This window comes from Equus przewalskii, chromosome 4 (genome assembly GCF_037783145.1).
Source record: "Equus przewalskii isolate Varuska chromosome 4, EquPr2, whole genome shotgun sequence".
NCBI lineage: Eukaryota > Metazoa > Chordata > Mammalia > Perissodactyla > Equidae > Equus > Equus przewalskii.
The window spans coordinates 70,744,507-70,767,761 of record NC_091834.1 but is presented as its reverse complement, the minus strand read 5'-3'; the positions used below and the strand labels follow the sequence as shown (position 1 = coordinate 70,767,761).

The following is a 23,255-nucleotide window of genomic DNA, read 5'->3' as shown; positions in this document are numbered from 1 at the left end:
AATCAGACAAGGGTATGCCTCCTGTGACACCTGAGACACCACGAAAGTTCTTGAAAGCACCTGTTGTGGGTTTACCCTCTTCCTGGTTAACTTCTATTCCTTTTCTTGGCGTTCTCCTTTCCCCATTTTCTGTGTCTTTCCCCTAGCACTGGCACTAGAGGCATTACCCATTGCCGGCCCATGAATGAAATCACTACTTAGTAGCCAGACCTCTCCTCGCGCCAATTAAAGCATCTATGCTTGTGTCCCTTGGAGTGTGACAATCCTGTGCCGTCAAGTCATCTCAAAAGTGCTTCTCAGAGTTAGGCAAACAAAGGGAATCCTCAAGTCACAAGGTGCAGCTGGGGCTCAGGTAGAGGACCCTGACCGCATCACACCAGAATACAACTCTCAGGTAGTGAAACGGATGGAGGCGGTGAGAAAGCCGATGTCCAAACCAAGTAAACTCAGACGCGCACGCGCGTGGCTCGCAGCGCGTCTCCGGTGGCCGCATCACAGCGCCTGCGCACAGAATCCGAGGACGGGCGGGGAGCGGAGAGGAGCCGGGGCCTAGCGCTCCCACCGCCTCACTCCCCTCAGCCTGCGAGCCCCGCCTCCTCCAGCTGCTCGCCTTCCCAAACAACCTGTGCGCCGCCAGCGCTCTCCGCCCATTGGCCCTTGGCCTTTTCCGTTTCCGCCCAGCCCTCCACAGTCCACCAATCAGCTTGTGCGTTTGGGAAAGAGGCCACCCCCGAGGCCGTCGCTCCAGCTCTTCTGCCTCCTCCGGCTGCTGCCTCCGCTGCTGCCTCCTCCTTCCCCACCTCCTCCGTCAGGCGGGCGTCTGCGGGGGCCCGAGGGGCGGCGGCAGCGGCGGCAGCGGCAGCAGCGACATGGAGCCGGGCGCCGGCGGCCGAAGCGCTGCTCGCGGGCAAGGGGCCGGGCCCCCCAGCACCCCGCCGCCCCGGGAGCAGGAGCGGAAGCTGGAGCAGGAGAAGCTCTCCGGGGTGGTGAAGAGCGTCCACCGGCGGCTCCGCAAGAAGTACCGGGAAGGTAAACAGCGAGCGGAGCCGGGGGGGAGGGGAGGCCTCCTCGCCCCCAGCCCCTTGTCACCGCTCCCCTCCCCCCCAGGGGCCACCATTACAACCTGAAGGAGCTGCACGTCAGCCGCTGCCGCTCTCCCAGGCCCGGACGCCCCCTTCTTGGTCGAGTCCTCCGTCGGCGTCGGGCGCGCTCCTCCCGCCCCCTTTTCTTCGAGGGCCCTTCAGGAGAGTTCCAGGCCTGTGGTGGAACTGAGTCCCCACCCCTCCCGTCCCCTGTCCCCGGCCGGGGTGCTGAGATTGTTGTCACCACACTCACAAACACGTCCAGCCCCACCGAGGAGGGAGAGAGACGTGGAGGTAAAACACGAAGGCAGGTAAAATCTGTTTGAGAAAGACGGCCTGCGAGGAGCCCGCCTGCCCTCGCTCCCTCGCGCCTCACCGGCCTGTCTGATCTGCCGCCGGTCAGACCCCTTCCTCGGACCTCACTCCTGCGGGTGAGCCTGGCTTCCCGGGCCTCCAGGGCTGCGAAGCCAGCAGGCCTTTTAGCTCAGTGGACTTCACCTTGTTAAAGCGGGGAGGGGCTCCATCCATACCCCCCAACCACTACCACCTTCTTCAAAAGCTGGGTCTGAGTGTTTATTTAGGCGGGCGAGGAAGAGATCTGGCGCAGGTTCTTAAAATATTGTTTAGCTTTGAAGACCCTGAAACTACCAAGCCTCCTCAGGACACAGTTACCAGCGAAGCCGGCCATCTCTGGGAACCCCCCGTATGCAAGATCTTAAGCAAACGAAGAAGCCTTAGTAGCTTTTGCTTGTGCCTGAGGAGTGTTTATAGTTGGGGTCTACAGTTATCCTTGGTATTTTCAAATATAGGCTTTGTTACTAAGCTATTTTATAACATGACAGTGAAACTTCCCAGTTTTTTGGTATGCTCAGGAGAAATTTCTTCTAAGTATCAAAATGAAGGATAACTTTCAACTTGCTCTCGCTTTGGCTTCATTGCAAACTGAAAAGTCAGCAGTCTTCTAGTGTTTTATACTTAGTTAATTTAGGATTGGAAGTAAAATTATGACAGTGAGGGAACAGACATGTAAGATCATGTTACCTTTGATTTACAAACACTTTTCAGTTACTCTAGAAGATTAAAACTGTCTTTTGTTCCTTTGAATGTCGTGGATGTGCTTCATTTTTCAAACTTTGAATCCAAAGTTTTCCTCCCTTGGCAACTCAAGCCTAGCTTTTTAAATAGCTGCTTAAATAGTCATCCTCAAAGATGGCCTATAGTTATTGTTTAATAGGTAGCAATAAAAAGAGACTTATCGGGTATAGTAAAGATGTTGAAATTTGTTTTTTAAAAGAATGCTTTAAACCCCAACCCACAATTTACTCAATAAAATGAGTAGTTACCATAGCAACCATTGCATCATTCTTGATTTTCAGAGAATGCACTTACATAATGGCATTCACTGTAGATTTTCATGTTTGGAGAAATGAGGAAATAAATGGACAAATTTTCCTTTATCATGCTATTTTGTGCAAATTTAAGCAAGTACACCTTTAGAGAAAAAAAGATGACTAGCATATAATTCAGTTTCCATTTTTACCTTTTTAATAATAATTATTATTCATTATTCATTTATTCATACATGAATAGGTTCCACTTAAATTAACACACTACTAATGTGTCATCATGTCTTCAAGTGCTGTTTATACTTGCTTAGTTCCCACGTGTTGAAACATGTATTTAAGCCTGAATATTAACCAAGGGAACACTTGTGTATAACGAGAATTGGTAGATGGAAGTTACCAGAGCTGGAATAGATACTTGTAGTTCTTAAGTGAATGATCTATTGTGCTTCTGGGCAGGTAAAGTTCTGGCAGTCTGTAAACATTTGAATGAGACTGTTCTTTAGGCATTTTAATGCACTGAATTCCACCAATGATCTAGACTTCCCTAGGCTTTATTCCAATGATGAACAAAGCCTCATCAGTAAACTAGCAAAGTAAAAGATTCTAATGAGCATGCCCTTTCTACCTTTATTTCGGACATGTAGCTCAAATCTCAGTTTTGATTTGACAATCTGTTTAAAAAAAAGGTCTGTTTATGCACATAATAATCCCAAAGAAACAATTTTTAGTGATTTCCTTTGAGGTCTTAGTATCATAATGCTGATGGTCCCCAGTCTGTGGACACATTTTACAAGTTCATTTGCAAGTCAACTGTGGTCATAAAATAATAATATAAGTGGTGCTTAGGTGCTAGGTAAGGTTACAAAGGCCCATTTAATTAGTAACATACCTGAACTGTAATACCAATAACTATGGAAACTACCGTCCTGTTATAATAATATTCCTATCAGAAAATGCAATGAAAATTCCAGCTTAGAATCTTGGAATGTTAGACTGGAGGAAGGCTTAGCATTTATCACTGATTCCCAAACATGCTGATCAGTAGATTCGTCTGGATGTCTTTTAGAAAATACATAATTAATTCCACCTCAGATGTACAGTTTCAGAATCCCTATCATTGGGATTCTGTCAGATTTTGGAGTGGTGATCTAAACTAGTTTCTAACTTTTACATGAGTGAGCCAAATCCCCAAAATAGTAAAATAACCTGCTTGAAGTTTGGATAGTTCATCATTAGCATTGTACATATTTTATGAGAATAATAGGTTTTTTCTTCCCAATTCCATGCCTAATGGTGACTCCAAGTGTTGGTAGAGTGGGAGAGGAAATGGTAAGCAGAAAGTAGCCCTAGAATTTGTGTTAGATAAAAGGATATAAAAATGATGGGAATAGGCGCTGGCCCCATGGCCGAGTGGTTAAGTTCGCACGCTCCGCTGCAGGCGGCCCAGTGTTTCGTTGGTTCGAATCCTGGGCGCGGACATGGCAATGCTCATCAGACCACGCTGAGGCAGCGTCCCACATGCCACAACTAGAAGGACCCACAACGAAGAATATACAACTATGTACCGGGAGGCTTTGGGGAGAAAAAGGAAAAAATAAAAAATCTTTAAAAAAAAAAAAAAATGATGGGAATAGGATAGGTATGATTAGCTGAGTTGGGGCTATGTGAGGTGTGGGTGTTTTGGGGAGAGATTGCAGGGAAGGAAATAAGTTGGGGTAGAGTGAAGAAGGAGGCACAACATTCACTGGATAGTAAGGACAGGAGTGAGAACTGGATAATGAGTCAGGGTTAGATAATATAGTTTTTCCTTCCCTTACCTCTTGTAGTGGAATTGAAAGTGAAGCAGAAATAAAAATGAAAATAAAATTCTTTTCTGCTGTGGTAGAAAAAGATTTCTCCCCACTCTTCCCAGTCCCTTTGTCCAGCTGATTCTTGTTGATGGTGATGGGCAGGCTTGGGGAATAGGGTAGCGAACAAGATGGTAAAGACTAGCAGGTAGGTTTAATACACTCTTCTTTTACCACTTTTCCCTTCTCTACTTCATTTTACTGCCTGTCCTGTGTCACCACTTAAAGAGGCTTTGCTGATTTGTATAAGGGTAAAGTGAGAGGTGGATATCAAGTCACTGTTCTGGGCAGTGCTGATATCTGAAGTAGTCATCAAGAGGAAATGGTAGGGAAATGTCTAGCAGTGAGTGATGATGCAAAGGCATGTTTCTGGTGTCAGCCATTTATAGGTAAGGGACAGTCTTTTGGATTGAGTTTATATAAATGGAAATATGCTTGTAGCTATAGGTGTTTTCTGTCTTTGCTATATAGAACTTTTAAAATATGACCTCCATGCAAGCCAAAAATATTTTAAATAAATCTTAAGAGTGTTTAAATAAGAAACAGGTAGTTTTGCTTTCCCAGCATGGACTTCATTGTTTAATCAGATCTACCTGATAAGTACATATCTAATTGAGAACTGAAGTAGAGCCATGTTTATTTTCAGTTGTCTTTTGTTTTTTTTCCCGTAATTGTAGTCACATAAGCCCATTCCTATAATGATTGGTATTATCCTTGGCATCTCTTTTTCCAAACATAAGTCATGTAAAAGTTCCAAGAAGATGTAAAGGCTACAGCTGTTAGAAATAAAAGTATGATCTCCATTCCATTTATTTTTGATTTTTTGGTCAGGAAGATTTGCCCTGAGCTAATGTCCATTGACAATCTTCCTCTTTATTTTTTGGCTTAAGGAAGATTAGCCCTGAGATAACATCTGTGCCAGTCTTCCTCTATTTTATATGTGGGATGCCTCCATAGCATGGCTGATGAGTGAAGGAGGTCCATGCCCGGGATCGAAGCCATGAACATGGGCCACCAAAGAGGAGCACATGGAACTTTAACCACTCCACCATGGGGCTGGCCCCTATTTTGGATTTTTAAAAAAATTTTTTTAAGATTGGCACCTGAGCTAACATCTGTTGCCAGTCTTTTTCTTCTTCTTCTCCTCCTCCTTCTCCCCAAAGCCCCCCGGTACATAGTTGTATATTCTAGTTGTAGGTCCTTCTGGTTTTGATATGTGGAACACTGCCTCAGCATGGCTTGATAAGCAGTGCTAGGTCCATGCCCAGAATCTGAACTGGTGAAACCCCAGGCTGCTGAAGCAGAGCAAGTGAACTTAACCACTCAGCCACAGGGCCAGCCACCCCTAGTTTGGATTTTTTGACCTATTTTGTGAATGTCTTTACTTTAACAAATTTTGTCAATTTATTCAGTTGCTGAATTTACTTATTCTGTATGCCAAAACAGATTAAAACAGTTCGTCACATAAACCCTTGCAGTTTATAAATCAGTCAGAGAAGAAAAATACATATTAACCTGTTAACAGTGGTATTCTCAAGATTTTGGGATTATGGGTGACCTTTATTATACTTTTTTACATTAAAAAAAATGTTGAGGGTCAGCCTGGTGGTGTAGCGGTTACGTTCGTGCACTTCACTTCGGTGGCCCAGGGTTCGTGGGTTTGGATCCCGGGTGTAGACCTGCACACTGCTCATCAAGCCATGCTGTGGCGGCATTCCACATACAAAATAGAGGAAGATTGGCACAGATGTTAGCTCAGGACAGTCTTCCTCAGGCAAAAAGAGGAAGATTGGTACAGATGTTAGCTCAGGACAATCTTCCTCAGGCAAAAAGGAAGATTGGCAATAGATGTTAGCTCAGAGCCAATCTCCCTCACCAAAAAAAAGCAATTGTTAGTAGCAATGATAATATTATAAAAGTAGTTAAAATAAGCAAGACAGATTACTGATACTGAAACAGAAAAGGAGAACACAGGATAGGTTGGTTCTGTAGACTAAATCCAGAAAAAACTGTGTTATAAAGATTAACAATTGTGAACTGTATTTTAAAAGTCAGTGACTAGGGGCCAGCCCTGTGGCTCAGTGCTTGAGTTCATGTACTCCACTTTGGCAGCCCAGGGCTTCACTGGTTCTGATCCTGGGCGCGGACATGGCACCGCTCATCAAGCTGTGCTGAGCGGCATCCCACATGCCACAACTAGAAGGACCTACAACTAGAATATACGACTATGTACTTGGGGGCTTTGGGGAGAAGAATAAGAAGAAAACAAAAAGACTAAAAGTCAGTGACTAAATAGCCTAGTTTAGATGTGTAATTCTTATTGATTATTCAAATTCATCTTCATAGTTTGAGACAAAGAGTGAGCTAGAATAGCAGTTTAGGATAAGCTGAAAAATACATTTGTGATTGAGTATTCTTTAGCAAACACCTAAAACAGGAAAATTGTGGGGGAAAGGGAGAAATCTCTAAATGAGAAATCGTTTTAAACTAAACCCAAAAGGTCTGAAAATGAAAGAATGGGGGCCAGCCCAATGACATAGTGGTTAACTTCAGCATGCTCCACTTCATTGACTCAGGTTTGTGAGTTCACATCCTGGATGCAGACCTACACCACTCGTCAGCCATGCTGGGGCAGCAACCCACAAATAAAGTGGAGGAAGATGGGCACAGATGTTAGCTCAGGGCTAATCTTCCTCAGCAAAACAAATAAACAAAAAAGCCCTGAAAGAACGAATGTAATGTTAGTGCTTTTCCTGAAACAAAGTTTTGCAATTGTTTTTAAAGTTAAGATAACAGACGATCTGGTTTTTTTGTTTGTTTTTTGGGGGGTTTTTTTTGCAGAGGAAGATTTGCCCTGAGCTAACATCGATCCCAGTCTTGCTCTATTTTTTAGTATGTGGGCTGCCAGCACAGCATAGCCGCTAACAGAGCAGTGTAGGTCTGCACCCAGGAACCAAACTTGGGCTCCCGAAGCAGAGTGCACTAAACTTAACCACTTGGTCACCAGGGTTGGTCCCAGACTGTTTTTAATTTCAATTTCCTAAGATTGTTTTTCCTTACATGGCCTTCAACACTGCTTTAAAATACTGAGCAACTCCATGACCCCAAGAAACTTTGAACAGGTTCTCTGTTTTTCTTTTTTTTTTCAAGTGAGGTTTTAACTCTTTGCTTTACATGTTCTTCCAGTCATGCTCATTCTGATGTAGAATCAGAAAATGCTGCTTTTTGTGATAGAATCTTTGCTCAATCATCAAAATAAGTAAGGTGAAGGCTGTCCACAGAAAGGCTTATTAACTTTACCCTAGAAGAGTTTGAACTGCTATTCTATTAGGGAAAAAAATGAAAAGGGTTTTATAATCAGTAACACTAAAAGATAAAGGGAACGTTGGCTGATAAATAGTCAATTCAGTGAGGGGCAAATAGTATGTTAGCAACTTGATTTTGTTATTTTTAGTCATTTTTGTAGTAATTTTCTTTTTAGGGTTTTTTTTACATTTCAAAAGATACAATAAAAATCAAAAGTATTGGTGTAGATCCTTTGATATTTTGTGGGGGAAAACCCATAACAAATGCGGTGGATCTTAGCCTTGGTTCCACATCAGTATCATCTGTAGAACACAGCATCTATATTATTTAAAAGCTCCATAGATTATACAGTGGGCAAAGAGGCTGAGGAACACTGAGCTAAAGTGCTAATAGATTAGAGTAGGAAGAATTCTAGAAGAAAGGAGATTAGGTAGGAGACTCTTACACTAATCTGATTTGGAGTTAATTATAGCTTAAATAACAGTAGTGATCATGAAAATAGAGAAAAAGACTATTTGAAGGTCAGAGTGAGCAGTTTTAGTGAAAGTAAAGGGGAAGAGTCAAAGATGATGCCAAGATTTCATGCCTGGGAAAATATAAGTAGCTATTTCCATCCACTTTGTTGGGATGGGGCCAGGGAGAACAGAGTAGACAGGCAGGTTGGTTTGTCATAGGATGGTAGTAATGATTTAGTTTGGAATGTATCCCTTCAAAGTGTAGCATTGGAAGCCCTCTCTGTGGAAGTTGAAGCTTTGAGGGCAGATGAACTGCCCAATGGAGTGATGAGAATGTGTAACTGAGGATAGATCCTTGGAAGACACAAGTAGTGTCCACAATTTTACATAAGTCAGTGCTCCTCTTTCTGCCGTATGTTCCCATAGCACAATTATGCTTGCCTTTATTGTATTTATCACTTACCAGTTCACTTGTCTGTCTTTCCCACTAAACTTAGTTCCTCGAGTAGAACTCTACCTTTTATCTTTGTATCCCTCCTACCTAGCACAATGCCTCATAGATTTGAAGCACACATACACAAAAAAAGAAGCCAATATAGTTATTTCCAGATAGTTGAATCTAATCTTTTTATATTCATAACTTTTAAATTTTAACTTTTGGATACAAATTTTTTGTGATGAATTTATGGTCATATCTTCTTAAATTGAGTATATTACATTAATTTTTAAAAATGGCCTAAAATTATTATTATGAGCATCATTCTGTTTTTCTATAAATAAAACTGTAAATAGTGGAGGATATGGATATTGTAAAGTGCCTTGTCCTTAACATTCTATAAATGTTTGTTGAATCAACTTGTCTTATTTTACTGTATACTGTGAATTCTATTTCTCCCCTTCTTATCTGCTACTCCCCCTTCCTTAAGTATTGGTTCCACATACCAGTGTCAGCCAAAGTTTAAAAAAATAAAAATTTTGTCCAGAGAAAAATGAGAATAAGGATATTGTAATGGTGAAATGTGTGTCTCTGTGTGTGTTGGTGTTAGATGATGGTAATACTTCTGTGTATGTTTATAAATTTACTTATATGTTATAATTTCACAGATAAAAATTTTGCAACCCCAACGTCAGTCTCTTAAATTTTGGAGGTGAAATTTGTACTAATTGCAAAATCCAAACATCTGACAACCACTGATCTAAACTGTACTAATTTATTGTGCTTAAAGTCGAGATGTACTGGTGCCCATTGCTAGGGTTGTTTTAGAATAGATGGCTAGGCCCCATGCCTTTAGAGGGGCATCTGAGTATCCCCTATTCTCATTTATACGGAAATTCCTCTACTTATATAGAAATTCCTATTCCCATTTATACAGAAATTAGTCTCAGAAGGTTGTTCATAAGTCCTTTGTTTACACTAAATAAATGATCTGTGTGATCATATGCATTGGTAATGTTGTTTCACAAGGGAATAACAGATTTTGATGCTATTGGTTCTCACTTTTCTTGAGTGTTTCATACAGGATGTATTCAAAGAGTTTTACATTTTGGGTTGGCCATTTTTTTTGATAAATATGTTTGCAGTAAAAGAGCACTTCAAACACAGAAGATAGAACATGGGCCAAATTGTGTTTGTAGATTGTAAGTTTTATCCATGCGGTGTTTTGTTTTTAATTAAATTTGATTGTTCAGGTTGCCCCAAGCTTCACTGCTCTGTATATTATTTCACGAAGCATTTGAGTTTACAAACTTGCCATAGACCCATGGTTTTGAGCCATGGCTGCACAGCAGATTCATCTGGGGAACATTAAAATAAATGACCAGTTACCACTTGAGACCAATTAAATGAAACTTCTGGGTGATTCTAGTGTGCAGCCAGAGTTGAAACCACTGCCAGGAATCTAACAAATAATTCAGTTGCAGAGACTAAATAACTGCATTTGACCAACAAAAGACCATTTGTTTGTGGCTAGTAGAGTCAGTGTACTTTGCTTTAGTGCAAAGTTTTGTTCATATTCATGAAAGTTCATAAATTAAAAACTCATAAAGAGAGGCAATGTTGCATAGTGGTTAGGAACATGGACTTTTGCACTTGACTGCCAGGTTTGATACATACCCTTGAGAAGGTTACTTACTCTCTGTACTTCAGTTTTCTTATCTGTAAAATAAAGTATCTGCTTCAATGGTTTGGCATTAGAATTAAATGAGTTAATATTTGTAAAGTACTTAAAACAGTATCTGGCACGTAGGAAGCATTGTTTGTTAAATACATAATTTAAAAAATAATAGAGGTGTATCTAGCTGTATTGGCCTGGATGCATTTAAGGTATAACATTGGAGATTAATAGTTCCTGGAATTTCTATCTAGACTGTTCTGTAGTCTCTTCTCAAGTGTTAGAATGGCTGTAACTTTTTTTTGTCCCCTGTTTTTCTCAGTTTTTATATGAAAAGTTGGACCTTTTTAGCAAATTAGGATATTGCGTTTTTTCCCCTCATCAGAGAAATGACTAGTCACAGCGTATTGAGTGTAAGATGCAGGTTTTCAAGTGGTTCCTTTGTTGGAGTGTCAGGAGCTACTTCAACATGAAAGACCTTGGATGTTTTGTCCCACCTTTAGGTATGTCACTATATCAGGAACTCAAGAATGCTGAAAAGGCTGGTCTTTGTGTGGTTTAACTATGTTTGTGAGACAGTCTGGTCCTAAACACTGTTTTAATGTCTTGGAATGGCTGCTGCTGAACTTGTTTCTACTTGGTCATGAGTTTCTGTGCTTTTTTTTTTTTTTTTCCTGCTTTATCTCCCCCAAATTCCCCCTGGTACATAGTTGTATATCTTAGTTGCAGGTCCTTCTAGTTGTGGCATGTGGGACGCCGCCTCAACATGGGCTGACAAGCAGTGCCATGTCTGCGCCCAGGATCCGAACCGGCGAAACCCTGGGCCGCCGCCATGGAGTGCACGAACTTAATCACTCGGCCACGGGGCCAGCCCCCGAGTTTCTGTGCTTATTGTCTCGTATTAGAGGAAATGACCTTTAAATGTTCTTTAACTTGAATTTAGTAATCTGGTCATTGACAGATAATGCATTTTACAGCCTGTATTTGGTAATATATGGAAGTAAAAATCAAATAAACTGTTAATTCTGAATTTTTAAAAGTGCAAAATTTGTTTGTGATACTCAGAGTAAATCTTTGTATTTTTTTTTTAGAGAATTTAATGACGCTCAAATTTAATGAAATACAATTTTTATTTTGTAACTTTTACTGTGCTGATGGCACATCATTTTTAAAATGAAATTTTTTTTTAAAGGTTTTATTTTTTTTCCTTTTTCTCCCCAAAGCCCCCCAGTACATAGTTGTATATTTGTTGTGGGTCCTTCTAGTTGTGGCATGTGGGACGCCGCCTCAGCATGGTTTGATGAGCAGTGCCATGTCTGCGCCCAGGATTCGAACCAATGAAACACTGGGCTGCCTGCAGCAGAGCACACGAACTTAACCACTCGGCCACGGGGCCAGCCCCTAAAATGAAATTTTTTGAGGTACTATGTATGTACAATAAATGGCACCCATTTAAAGTGTATAATTTAATGGATTTTGACAGATGAATCCACCTCTGAAACCATTACCACAATCAAGATACAGAACATTTCTGTCACCCCCCAAATTTGCTTGTGCGCCTTTCTGGTCAGTCTCTCTCTCTCTACCCTTGTCTCACCAATCTCTTGTCACTATAGCTTTGTCTTCAATTTTTAGAGTTTTCTATACATTCATGTGCTTTCAAATACAGTATTTTTTTCCATATGATATTTATTTCTTTTTATTATTTAACATTGTACTGCATAGGCAGTGTATAAGTCAAATATTCAAATCCCTTTACAAATAGTTGAAACATTCTGATTAACACATGTGGCAACAAGGAATAATTGGTATTTTTGATAACTATGCTTCAGAATTGACTACTTTCTTTTTTTCTTCATTTATTTGTTTATTTTAGGATGTACATCATAATATATTTCGAATTCTGTGTAGATTACTCATGTGCACCACCTGAAAACTAATTATAGTCCATCCCCTCACATGTGAGCTTAATCACTCCTTTTGCCCTCCCTCCTCCCCCCTTCCCCTATGGTAACCACCAATCCAATCTCCAATGCTATGTGTTTCAAATACAATTTTTAAGTATTGGTTGACTTAACAACTAAATAACAAGAAATCCTTAGAGTCCAGTTTTAACACTTTTTGTGTGTATGCAGTTTGGCCAAGTTAGCAGAAGGATTTTGAATACGTATACTGGGCACTGGTCAACTTTGACTTTTTTTGACTTTTAGAACCCAAGTCATAAATTATTTTGAAAATACTTTGCTTAAAAGGTAAATACCACTATTTTGAATACTGTAAAGACAAATAATGGGCTCTTATTAAAAAACTGAATTTTCCCATTCTATTTTTGTTTAATAACTTTATTTAAAAAATACTTTAAGGGACCAACGAGGTGGCGCAGCAGTTAAGTTCACACATTCCGCTTCAGTGGCCCGGGGTTCACCGGTTCGGATCCCGGGTGCAGACCTATACTCCACTTGTCAAGCCATGCTGTGGCAGGCGTCCCACATATAAAGTAGAGGAAGATGGGCATGGATATTAGCTCAGGGCCAGTCTTCCTCAGCAAAAAGAGGAGGATTGGCAGCAGATGTTAGCTCAGAGCTAATCTTCCTCAAAAAAAAAAAAAGAAAAGAAAAAAGAAAAATAACTTTAATAAGCTTTAATAAAGATGTTCTGGAAAGTGGAATTTTCTCATAACTGAAGGCTGTGTTTTTTGTTCAACTTTGTAACCATCAGACATTTAACATATGTAGTGTATACCTAGTTGTTGCGGTTTAATACATTTTTGTTGAACCAATAAATGATTTAAAAGTTGTGTGTCCAGGATGCCTTACATGGGACATAGGGAACAGATCAGATTCATTTCTCTAATATGGCATCTACTACATTTTATTACGTCTTCTCCCTTTCCTTTGATGCCAGTGCTTGCTCATTAACTCTATTATTCTCTATGGTGTTTGACATAGAGTATTTTTTCAGCAAATCTTGAAAGAATGAAAAGTATATACAATTGCATTGTTTAGTCTTGATTGTATATTAAGTGTACTATACTAATCACACATGAATTTTAGTGTCAGCATATTTGGAGAGAGTCTGGAGACTCTTAAATGTTAGTGAAAACATGAAAATTATCTGCAATCATTGTGAGTTGTATAGGCTTACAGACAAAATTTATGTCCTTCCTCAAAACTTCAGTGGAACAGATAGTAAGCCTTAAAACTCCATGAGAAATTGACAGTGTTTAAAGAGAACTTTGTTGAGTGTGCAAAACTAGAGGTGTTCTAAAAAGTTGAAGGGCAGTATGTTTCTGTATATATATATATATCTATATATACATATATAGATATGTATATATATATATACACAGTTGTCTTTACATCTCGCAGCTAGTAGAATAATTCTAGAGTAAATTGAGTTTCACAGTATACAATGACATAGTGAGGACTCTGAGAATTTGTAATAGATTCCTTTGGTGCCCACATAAACAACATACCCTTGGTCACCAGCTGTGGTGGACAGACACTGAGTTGAAAGGTACCCAGCTGTGATAGAGTCCCACTTTAAATGTGTGCTGCTTTCCTTTCTACTTTGCACCTTTCTCCAACACTGCTGGAGCCCACTAAGGATGTCCCCTTAGTCAGTTCCTAAGTGCAGACTAGAAGTACAGGTTGTTAACAACCGTCAATTAATGGGGGATATTAACTGATAGATAAATGCTCCAGCCTCCCGTCATTTAGGTGCACAATTCCAGAGGCATTCTGTGTGCTTCTCTGTTGCCCACAGCAGCAACCTCAATAATGCACCCTTTAATGAGCATTTTCTCCTTCCTTGGCTCTTTCTCCCCACTTCCTCGTTCCTATTTTCTAGGATTCTCTCCCAGATAAATTACTTGCACCCAGGTCCTTGTCTTAAGTTGTACATTCTGTAGAATCTAAATTAAAAGTGTCATATAAAGCAAATTTGTTTGACTATGTTAGAAAGAGCTTTTCCCAAACATATTTGATCATAGAACTTTTGTTTGGATGACGACTCTTAGCAGCAAATTTAGTAAATTTATTTATTTATTTATAATATGTACATTAAATAGGACAAGGAAACAAATTCAAACAAAGGTCCTTTTAGAGTTGAAGATATTCATCTCAAAAAAAAGATATAGCACATTTAAAATGACACTATACCTTAATGAACCGTTTGCTCTCAAGTCTGATGAGTAAAGTCAGGAATCGTGTTATGAACCATCATAAGTTTATTAAAGTATCATTAATCAAAATATTTGTTTTAAAGACTTTACTTCCTGTAGTTCTATTTAGAGACTTGATAAATAACTACATCTGAAAGATATTGCTAAAACTGAGGAGTTTTTCTTTGAGAATTTAGAAAACTTTTGTTTGCCTGTTTTAGTGGACAATTATTGCCAATTTCCTATGTAACAAATTGAGAGCCCTGTCACTACACAAATATTAGTGATTAATGAAAATATTGTTGTATAAGAACATAACCCCCCAAAAAGAGAAAACCTTTCATCCTTTGTAGGTTTAAAAATCAGTATTCAGGCCAAGCCTGAGACTGATACATACTCATCTTAACTGAGCAATGTGTGTGTAAGGGCATGTTTGTACCCTTATTGCTTTCTTGATTTGGTTAAACTGAAAGGCTAATTAGTTTGGTTTTCAAGTCAGTACTTACTGGACAGTGTGCTTAAAATAACCAATAAAGTTTTTCAAATTTTGAATAGATGTGTTGTTATATTTGAACTATTATAATTCCTTTTCTGTTTTTTTTTTTTTTTTTTAACTCTTAAATACTAGAATCTAATAGTCTCACCCAGGGAGAGAATTTGAGTATAACTGTCATTCCCAAATTTGGCTTTTCTTTTTATGTTTTTAAGTTTATTCTGTTAGCAAACAATTGCTTACATTTGAACATGAGGCAAGAGAACCTAAATTTTATGTCTAAGGACATTGAATGAAGCCACTTTGATAATTTTTGTATACTCTTTTACCCTTAAAATTATGTCAATGTCATTTATTTGGCCATAGCATTCTCATACCTTTCTTTATCAGAACTCACACTGATGTTTCAGATTTTATATTAAATGTGATTACTGATTTAATTTTTAAAAAAGAGGTAGCTAGTAGTAATACTGTGGCCAGATAATGTAGTCAGCTTATTTTTATTCAAAACATTTTATAAAGACTCAAAACTCTTGAGAGGCTTCCAAGGTAATATCTGTAGCAACATTTTTGCCCTAGGATTATAATTTTTAACATACAGTATGCCTAGAGCAAGTCCAAGTGTTTAAATAAAAATATTTAACTTGTTTACTATTTTATTTGCTGTCTTATCTATCAACCCCTTTTTAATATAGAGAACTAATAAGTATGTAGAGATAAAAAAAAATAACAGGCAAGAAGCAGGCTTAAGTGGTTTTACTCTCTTGCTGCAAGGTCATATTGCCTAAGGGTAGCAGGACAATTAATGCTTGAATGCCCGGCCATACTTGTCCCCTACCAGCACGATTTTGGTTTATAAACTGGTAACTCATCTATGTCTAATTACATTGATTAGTTTTATTCAGCTTCACAAATCCAACTGTTTAAAGTGGTAAAATTTATTTGATTATCAAGTCATAGTTAAAATGATGCATCCATTTGCCTAAAGGAGCTTTTAAAATTATAAAATTTCAACTTTATGAAACTGCTTCATGATTTTGCTTCTACTTACCTTTAAGTAATTTTAGATTATGCTGAACTTTTAAGAGCCTGACCTATTTTTAAGTAAAGTAACTTAATTCATTTTTTTCCTTGTTTTTAGTGGGAGATTTTGATAAGATCTGGCGAGAACATTGTGAGGATGAGGAAACACTTTGTGAATATGCTGTTGCAATGAAAAATTTGGCAGATAATCATTGGGCAAAAACTTGTGAGGGCGAAGGTCGTATTGAATGGTGTTGTAGGTGAGTGTTTTTATGAAATAACTTTTTTGGTTTCTAATGTATTGTTCAAACTCTTAAATCTAAGTAATGCTGTATGTAATTCATTGTACTGAAATCGAAATGTTTTACAACAGATGATGTCTTTTAAACAACTTCTCTCCCTTCACTTTCTCTAGGTTTATTTCATTCATCTTTTTTAAATCAAAATGGTTTTCCTTGATATAATTTAAAATTTTCTGTTTCAGCTTTTTAAAAATATAGCTTTAAATACATTTAATATATTTAAACATCAATACATTTAAAATATGGGACTTAACATTTTACTCATCATTAATAAGTTATAGTACAGAAATTTCCTTAGATAAATATCCATATTGGATTAAAGTAAAAGTGAGTACTTTTCTATAATTTAAAATTTGAAAACATCTTAAAAGTTTTAAAATGCTGAATTTTTGATGTGTGATTAGTGTATTCCAGCATTTATATTAACTTTGGATAATATTTATTTTGTCATAGTATAGATTCTAATGTTAAAAACATCAGAAAATGGAGTACTGCTAATCAGTTCTCTCAAGGTGATAAAATTATAAGAACAGATTTGTATATTGACTGAATTTAAAAATCAATTCCCAGAAAGCAAAAGTATTATGTTTTTCCATGCAGAATAAGTTTATGGTAACTTCAGGTTTATGTTTCATTGGAATTACTTTCTATTCAAAATTTCTGTTTTTTATCTCATTTAAAAATTATGTAATAATGCATATTTCACTCATTCAACAAGTAATCCAGACAAAAATATGACTTTAACTTAGTTCTTTTACTTAAATTCATTTAATAAATAATTTTTAATGTTTGTCTAGTGTGTACCAGTCACATCACAGGCACTGGGAGTACAACAACCAATCAATCAGACAAAATCTTTGCTCTCATGGAGCTTACATGCAAGTCGGGGTTAAAGGCAAGAAACAATACATAAACTAAATATATACTAGGTCAGGTAATAGTAAGTGCCATGAGAAAAATAAGCAAGGAAAAGTAAAACAATTTTAAGTAGGGTAGATAGAGAAGGCCTCACTGGTGTGATATGTGTAAAAGATAGGAAGGAAATAAGAAAGTACTCCCTAACAAGTCCAAAGGCCTTGAGGCAGGAGCGTGCTGGCGTGTTTCAGAAACAGCAAGGAGACCAGTGTGGCTAGAGCAGAATGAGAGTGGGGAGAGTGGTAGAAAATAAAATAATGAACAGCTAGATTTTGTAGGGTCTTGTGGACCATTGTAAAGACATTGGCTTTTATTCAGTGTGAGATGGGAAGTCATTGGATGTTTTAAGAAAAGGAGTAACAGGATTTTCTTAACCTTTTAAAATGTGTCAGGGATTTTTTTTTTTTAAGAATTTATTTTTTCCTTTTTCTCCCCAAAGCCCCCAGGTACATAGTTATATACTCTTTGCTGTGGGTCCTTCTAGTTGCTGCATGTGGGCTGCTGCCTCAGCGTGGTTTGATGAGCAGTGCCATGTCCGTGCCCAGGATTCAAACCAACAAAACACTGGGCCGCCTGCAGCAGAACGTGCGAACTTAACCACTCGGCCACGGGGCCAGCCCTGTGTCAGGGATTTTTAAGAATTAATTGCTGTGTTAAGATAGACTATGGGAAGGGCAAGGGTGTAAGCAAGGAAACTAGTTAGGAGGCTACTGCAATAATTAATCAAGGCACAAAGTTATAGTGAAACAGTTTTCTTGAAGAGTGAGAAAGCGAATGGACAGGATAGTGTAGTAGAATTAATGCTCAAATGAGTAGAATGAGTCAAGAGAGGGGCAAGGGAGATGATGGTGTATACATTGCAGTGATTATGATGAGATGTAAGAGGGAGTTGAAAATATGAGGTGGGTGAGAAACAGTGAAAAAGTGGTATCATCAATGGATTGTGGAGTCAAAGAGTTGTGGAGTTGGAGAACTAACTGAAGGAGCCAGAATAACAGGAAATGGGATGCTTGGAATTAAAATGTTTGAGTTATTTTTGCTTGGTTCAAGAGAGAAAATGATTATAAATTTGACTGTTCTACAGAATATACATATTCTCCCTCACACTAAGAAACGCAAAATGAGGTGTATTATAAACCAAATATTGCCCTTGTAACACAAAGTGATAATGTAATCCGGTCAGGAAATCAGCACCATCACTATTTAAGACCATCATTCTTGGCTTTTAGTAGCACTACTTTTAAATTAGTATTCCAATACATCAGGCAAGCTGTCAGACTTTATTTCTTACATGGACTTTGATAGCTGGTATTCTCATGGGAGCATTTGCTTGTACCTTTCACTTGAATAATGCATCTGCCTCACACTTCACTCTTTTTTCTTTTTCCTTAGATTTGTATTTTTATCAATAGTTATTGTATCTACATGTGTTCTAAAGGAGGTCATTTTTAGGTCGAACTGCTGAAAAAGAACAGTGGCAAATATGATAAAAAGATTTTACTATGGAAAGTAATCCCAAGAGGAGTTTTATAATGTCTTTACTTTAAACTTAAAACTAGGTTGGGGAAAAAGGCTTCAAAACAATATTGAATTTTGAAATTTGAGTTATTTGTAATTCCAGCTTGGGTTATATGTAATTCCTTTCTCTGTTGACAATTCTAAGAAAGCAATGTCACTTTGAAAGCTAAAGTGGGCTTTAAAAAGGATTTGATGAAAGTTTGTTTCCAGTTGGTTATACTTAAAAACTTTATAGGAATTTGGTATGTGAGATAAGCCTTACTGACATTATCCTGCTACAATTTTATTGACTGTTGAGCTTGAAAAATTCTACATAAGATTTCCTTCAAAAAAATAATAAAGTTTTACCTGTAATGTGAGGTGTTAAAAACCAGAAACAAAACACAATATGAAGATATAGTTGTACATTTAATAAAAGAATTTGCCTTTTCTAACTCTTTACACACAAAGAAACATAAAAACACACTTATTTCCTGAACCATTTGAAAGTAAATTGCAGATAATGTGACTTTTCATCCCCATGCGTCTTCTAAGAATAAGGACATTCTTCTACATAACTGCAGTACCATTATCACATTAATACAATTAACAGTAATTTCCTAAAATATCTAGTTTGTAAATTCAGATTTTTATTTTCCCGAAAATGTACTTTATTTTTTTTTCTAAATCCAGTCATGCATTGCATTTAGTGGTTACCTTTCTTCAGTTTCTTGTTTCTGTTTTCCATTACTTTGAGTTTTTAGAGAAATGTCAGTTGATTCATAAAGTATCCCACATTCTGTATTTTGTGATTGTGGGTTCAAGGTGGTTAATAGCATTGTTTAAATATTTGATATATCCCTACTCATTTTTTTTTTGGCTTTTCATTCTATCAATTACCAAGAGAGATGTTTTCAAGATGGCATTTTTCTCCATTTTTCTATAATTATTATTTTACTTCTTCTTTAGCGATTTCATTTTTCTGTTGAAGTTCTTCGTCTATTTGGTTAATCTTTTTCTCCATTTTTAAAAAAAGTATATATAATCGTTATTTTAAAGTCTTTGCTTATTCCAGCATAGGGTTTATCTGTGGGTCTGTTTCTTTTGGCTGTTTTTTCTTTTGGTTATGGATCATTTTTTCCTGCTTCACTGTACATCTGGTAATTTTTAAAAACATATATTACTGGCATTGTGTTTAGAAGAGACTGGCATAAATAAGTGTTTTTCCCCAGAGAGGACATGCAGTTTTCCTCTTACAGGCAGCTAGGACTGAACCCTTTGATCCCATCGGGAGTTAAGCTGGGTTGAAGCTGGATTAACTCTTTAGATAATTTCAGTTCACCTCTGGCTTCAAATGCTTTGAAAGCGAATCCTGTTCTATGGTTATTGCAGGCACCATCCTCTAACAGGACTCTGAGACTTAATCCCACAGAAGAGTGCAGAGAATTTTCTCTGCTTTTTAGTTCTACACCAGGCCTCCAGTGCTGCCTCACTGCCTTTTTCATAATAGAAAAAAGACGTATCAGGGGAAGCAGGAAGAAAATGAGAACTATCTCTGCATTTGGGTTTCTTAAAGATTCCAATCTGTCACATCATTCTAAGCAGCCATTAAAAGCTGTGCTGGTTTTCCTTTAATCAAACAGAGTCCCTCTAAATGGAAGATTTGATCCTCTGCTGCCTATGCACCTTTTCAACAAATGCACAAAGTGCCTGTGATTCCTTCCCATCTAGGAAGGGCTTGTCTCTCTCTGGGATTTAGTTCCTTTAGAAGACTTTGCATCCTCAGCTCTCTCGACTTCTTTTTAATATGTTGTATTTTTAGATTGGGTAGGTTTTTTTCTAGTTACAGCATAACCAAGGATCTGTTATGATTGTTGTCTGTATCCTAATCCACAACCAGCTTTGTGTCCTGTTTTGGATTTGATTGTTTTCTCATGGTACCATTTAACTACTTCTTCAATCTCTTTATTTCTTGTGAACTGAAAGTTGGGTCTAACGTGTTGATTCAGGTCACATATTTTTGCCAAAATATCTATTAGGTGAAACTGCATAGTTCACATTGCATCACATTAGCAATTTCTTATTGTCAGGTTATTCCACCATTAGAGATGCTAAATTTTGCTGTTTGTTTAGGGTGGTACCTACCAGATCCTTTCGTTATAAGCTTATGTTTTCCCTTTGCAATTAGCAAGTAAAAGTGATATGTTGGCTCGTGGATCAATCCTGTCTCCCAAAAGTTTTTCAACTGACAGGTTTACTTCCATTAATTATTTCATTTGGGGTTGCAAAATGATTTCTTAAATTGTATCATTCCTTGCATTTATTAGCTGTCATTCTTATAAATAAAATCTTTCCTTTATGATCAGGGAATGATTACATGTTCTCCAGAAAGTCTGGGTAAAAATAAATATATATTAGTAATTCTTTCTGTTTAATTACCAATATTCACAGTAAGGAGTTCATGTAATAGTTAATTTCAATTGGGACAAGTGAGGTTTTGGGGGGTGGGTTTTTTGGGGTTTTTTTTTTGTTTTGAATATCACTGTAGCCTCCTGGATTGTTATTTATTCACTTTTTCTATCAGTGTTTGATTTTTTTTTTTTGGTATTCTAATTCTATATTTAGCCAGTGGGAGCCCTTTCACAGTTGGCTTCTGTGTTCTTAAATCACCTTTGAGGACTTTCTTGCGGTCCTATTATAAGATGAGCCTTTACTTTCCCTGCACAAGACCTAGAATCAAACTCTTTATTCAAGGAGCCCTAGTTTCTTTTAGTGGGAAATGGCATTTAGAAATTAAGATCTGGGTACTAGATGTGCTGCCGGGGTGTCCTTTCTTGTGCAGATTTTCAGTGAAGAGAATTAGAAAAAATATTCATATATAGTCTTAAATTCATAATTGATATTTTCTATTTAAATGTATCATTACAGGATTTTTGCCTAACTTCTTCGTTTCATATTTGTATCTTTTCTGTTACACTGAAGGACTTAGTTCTGAGTAACATTAACACATTTGCTTTGTCCTACAGTTCACATAAAATGGTTTCAAAATTACACTACCAGTTTTACTTCTAACAGTAAACTGAGTAAAGTTTAAGATTTCTTTGCAGTTCTTTTGTCTTTGAAACATATCCCACTAAGAGAATACTATGTTTAAAAGTTACAGACAGTTCTGGGGGCTGGCCTGGTTGCACAGCTGTTAAGTTCACGTGTTCCACTTCGGCGGCCCGGGGTTCGCCGGGTCGGATCCCGGGTGTGGACATGGCACTGCTTGGCAAGCCATGCTGTGGTAGGCGTTCCACATATAAAGTGGAGGAAGATGGGCACGGATGTTAGCTCAGGGCCAGTCTTCCTCAGCAAAAAGAGGAGGATTGGCGGCAGATATTAGCTCAGGGCTAATATTCCTCAAAAAACAATTTTTTAAATAATAAAAAAAAAGTTACAGACAGTTCTTTTGTGTATGGTTACGTTACCAATTTACTATACAGTTGGTTTCACTTTATTTTCAGTTTTATGGGGTTTTTCCCCCTTTTTTAATTTGGGGGGTTATAAAACATTTACATGGTTCAAAAGTGAAAGCTTTATCTAAAGCTATACTTAGAAAAGGCTCCTGTCCATTTTCTTCATTTGTTTCTTGTTTTTCCTACCAGTGCTTCTTTTTGTAGAAATAAGCAGATTCACATACACATACACACATCCACCCTTTCTTATCTATTCAAGTGGTACATGTTATACACTCTAGTTTGTACCTTGGTTTTTTACTTAATAATATGTCATGGAGATCACTCTATTTGATTTTGTACTAGTCAGGGTTTTCCAGAGAATTGGCTCACATGTTTATGGAGGCTGACAAGTCCCAAGATCTGCAGGATGAGTTGACACACTGGAGACCCAGGAGAACCAACGGTGTAGTTCCAGTCCTAAGGCCAACAGACTCGACACCCAGGAAGAGCTGATGTTTCACTTGGAGTCTGAAAGCAGGAAAAATCCATTGTCCCAGTTCAAAGGAAGTCAGACAAGAGGAATCACTCATACTCCAGGAAGGTTCAGCATTTATATTCTATGCAAACCTTCAAGTAATTGGATGAGTCTCACCCACATTATGAAGGACAATCTGCCTTACTCAGTCTACCAATTTAAATGTTAATCCCTTGAAATATAATAATGTATACCTGAAATTTATATAATGTTATAAACCAATGTTACCTCAGTAAAAAATTAATTTAAAAAAAATGTCAGTCTCATCCAGAAACATCCTCATAGAAACACCCAGAATGTTTGACCCAGATATATATAGGCACCTTGTGGCCCAATCAAGTTGACACATAAATTAACCATCACAAGTATATAGATATCGTCCTCGTTTTGATAAGTTATTTACAAGCTTTTCCTGTTATAAATAGTGCTGTAATGAATAACCCTGTGCATATTCATTTTGTATTTTGGGCATTTTATCTTTGTAGATTCCTAGATGTGGAATTGCAGGGTAAAAGACTAAATGCATATGTGATTTTGTTGGATATTGCCAAATCATCCTCCACAGAAGTTATATCATTTTACAATTCCATCAGCAAAAAGCAAGAATACCTAATTCTCCACAACCTCACCAACAGACTATGTTGCTCACCTGTTGAATTTTTGCCAGTCTGATAGACGGGAATTGGTATCTCTGTGTGGTTTTAATTTGCATTTCTCTTATGAATGAGGTTGAGTATATTT

General features: G+C 37.8%; 1 protein-coding gene and 1 long non-coding RNA gene across 3 annotated transcripts in view; one reads left to right on the top strand and one right to left on the bottom strand.

Annotated features, from left to right (window-relative positions):
- The first annotated feature begins 700 nt into the window (after positions 1–700).
- The window catches only part of SAMTOR (S-adenosylmethionine sensor upstream of mTORC1), a 70,413-nt gene continuing 47,858 nt past the window's right edge, over positions 701–23,255 (top strand). The window contains exons 1-2 of the mRNA XM_070617612.1: positions 701–1,029; positions 15,944–16,085. Coding sequence (XP_070473713.1) covers positions 870–1,029; positions 15,944–16,085 — 302 coding nt within the window. The 5' untranslated portion in view covers positions 701–869. The remainder of the gene's footprint in view (positions 1,030–15,943; positions 16,086–23,255) is intronic.
- LOC139083056 (uncharacterized) overlaps positions 22,279–23,255 on the bottom strand; it is a 113,534-nt gene continuing 112,557 nt past the window's right edge. For both annotated transcript variants that reach the window (XR_011539557.1, XR_011539556.1), the window contains exon 3: positions 22,279–22,507. This is a non-coding gene — a long non-coding RNA (uncharacterized lncRNA). The remainder of the gene's footprint in view (positions 22,508–23,255) is intronic.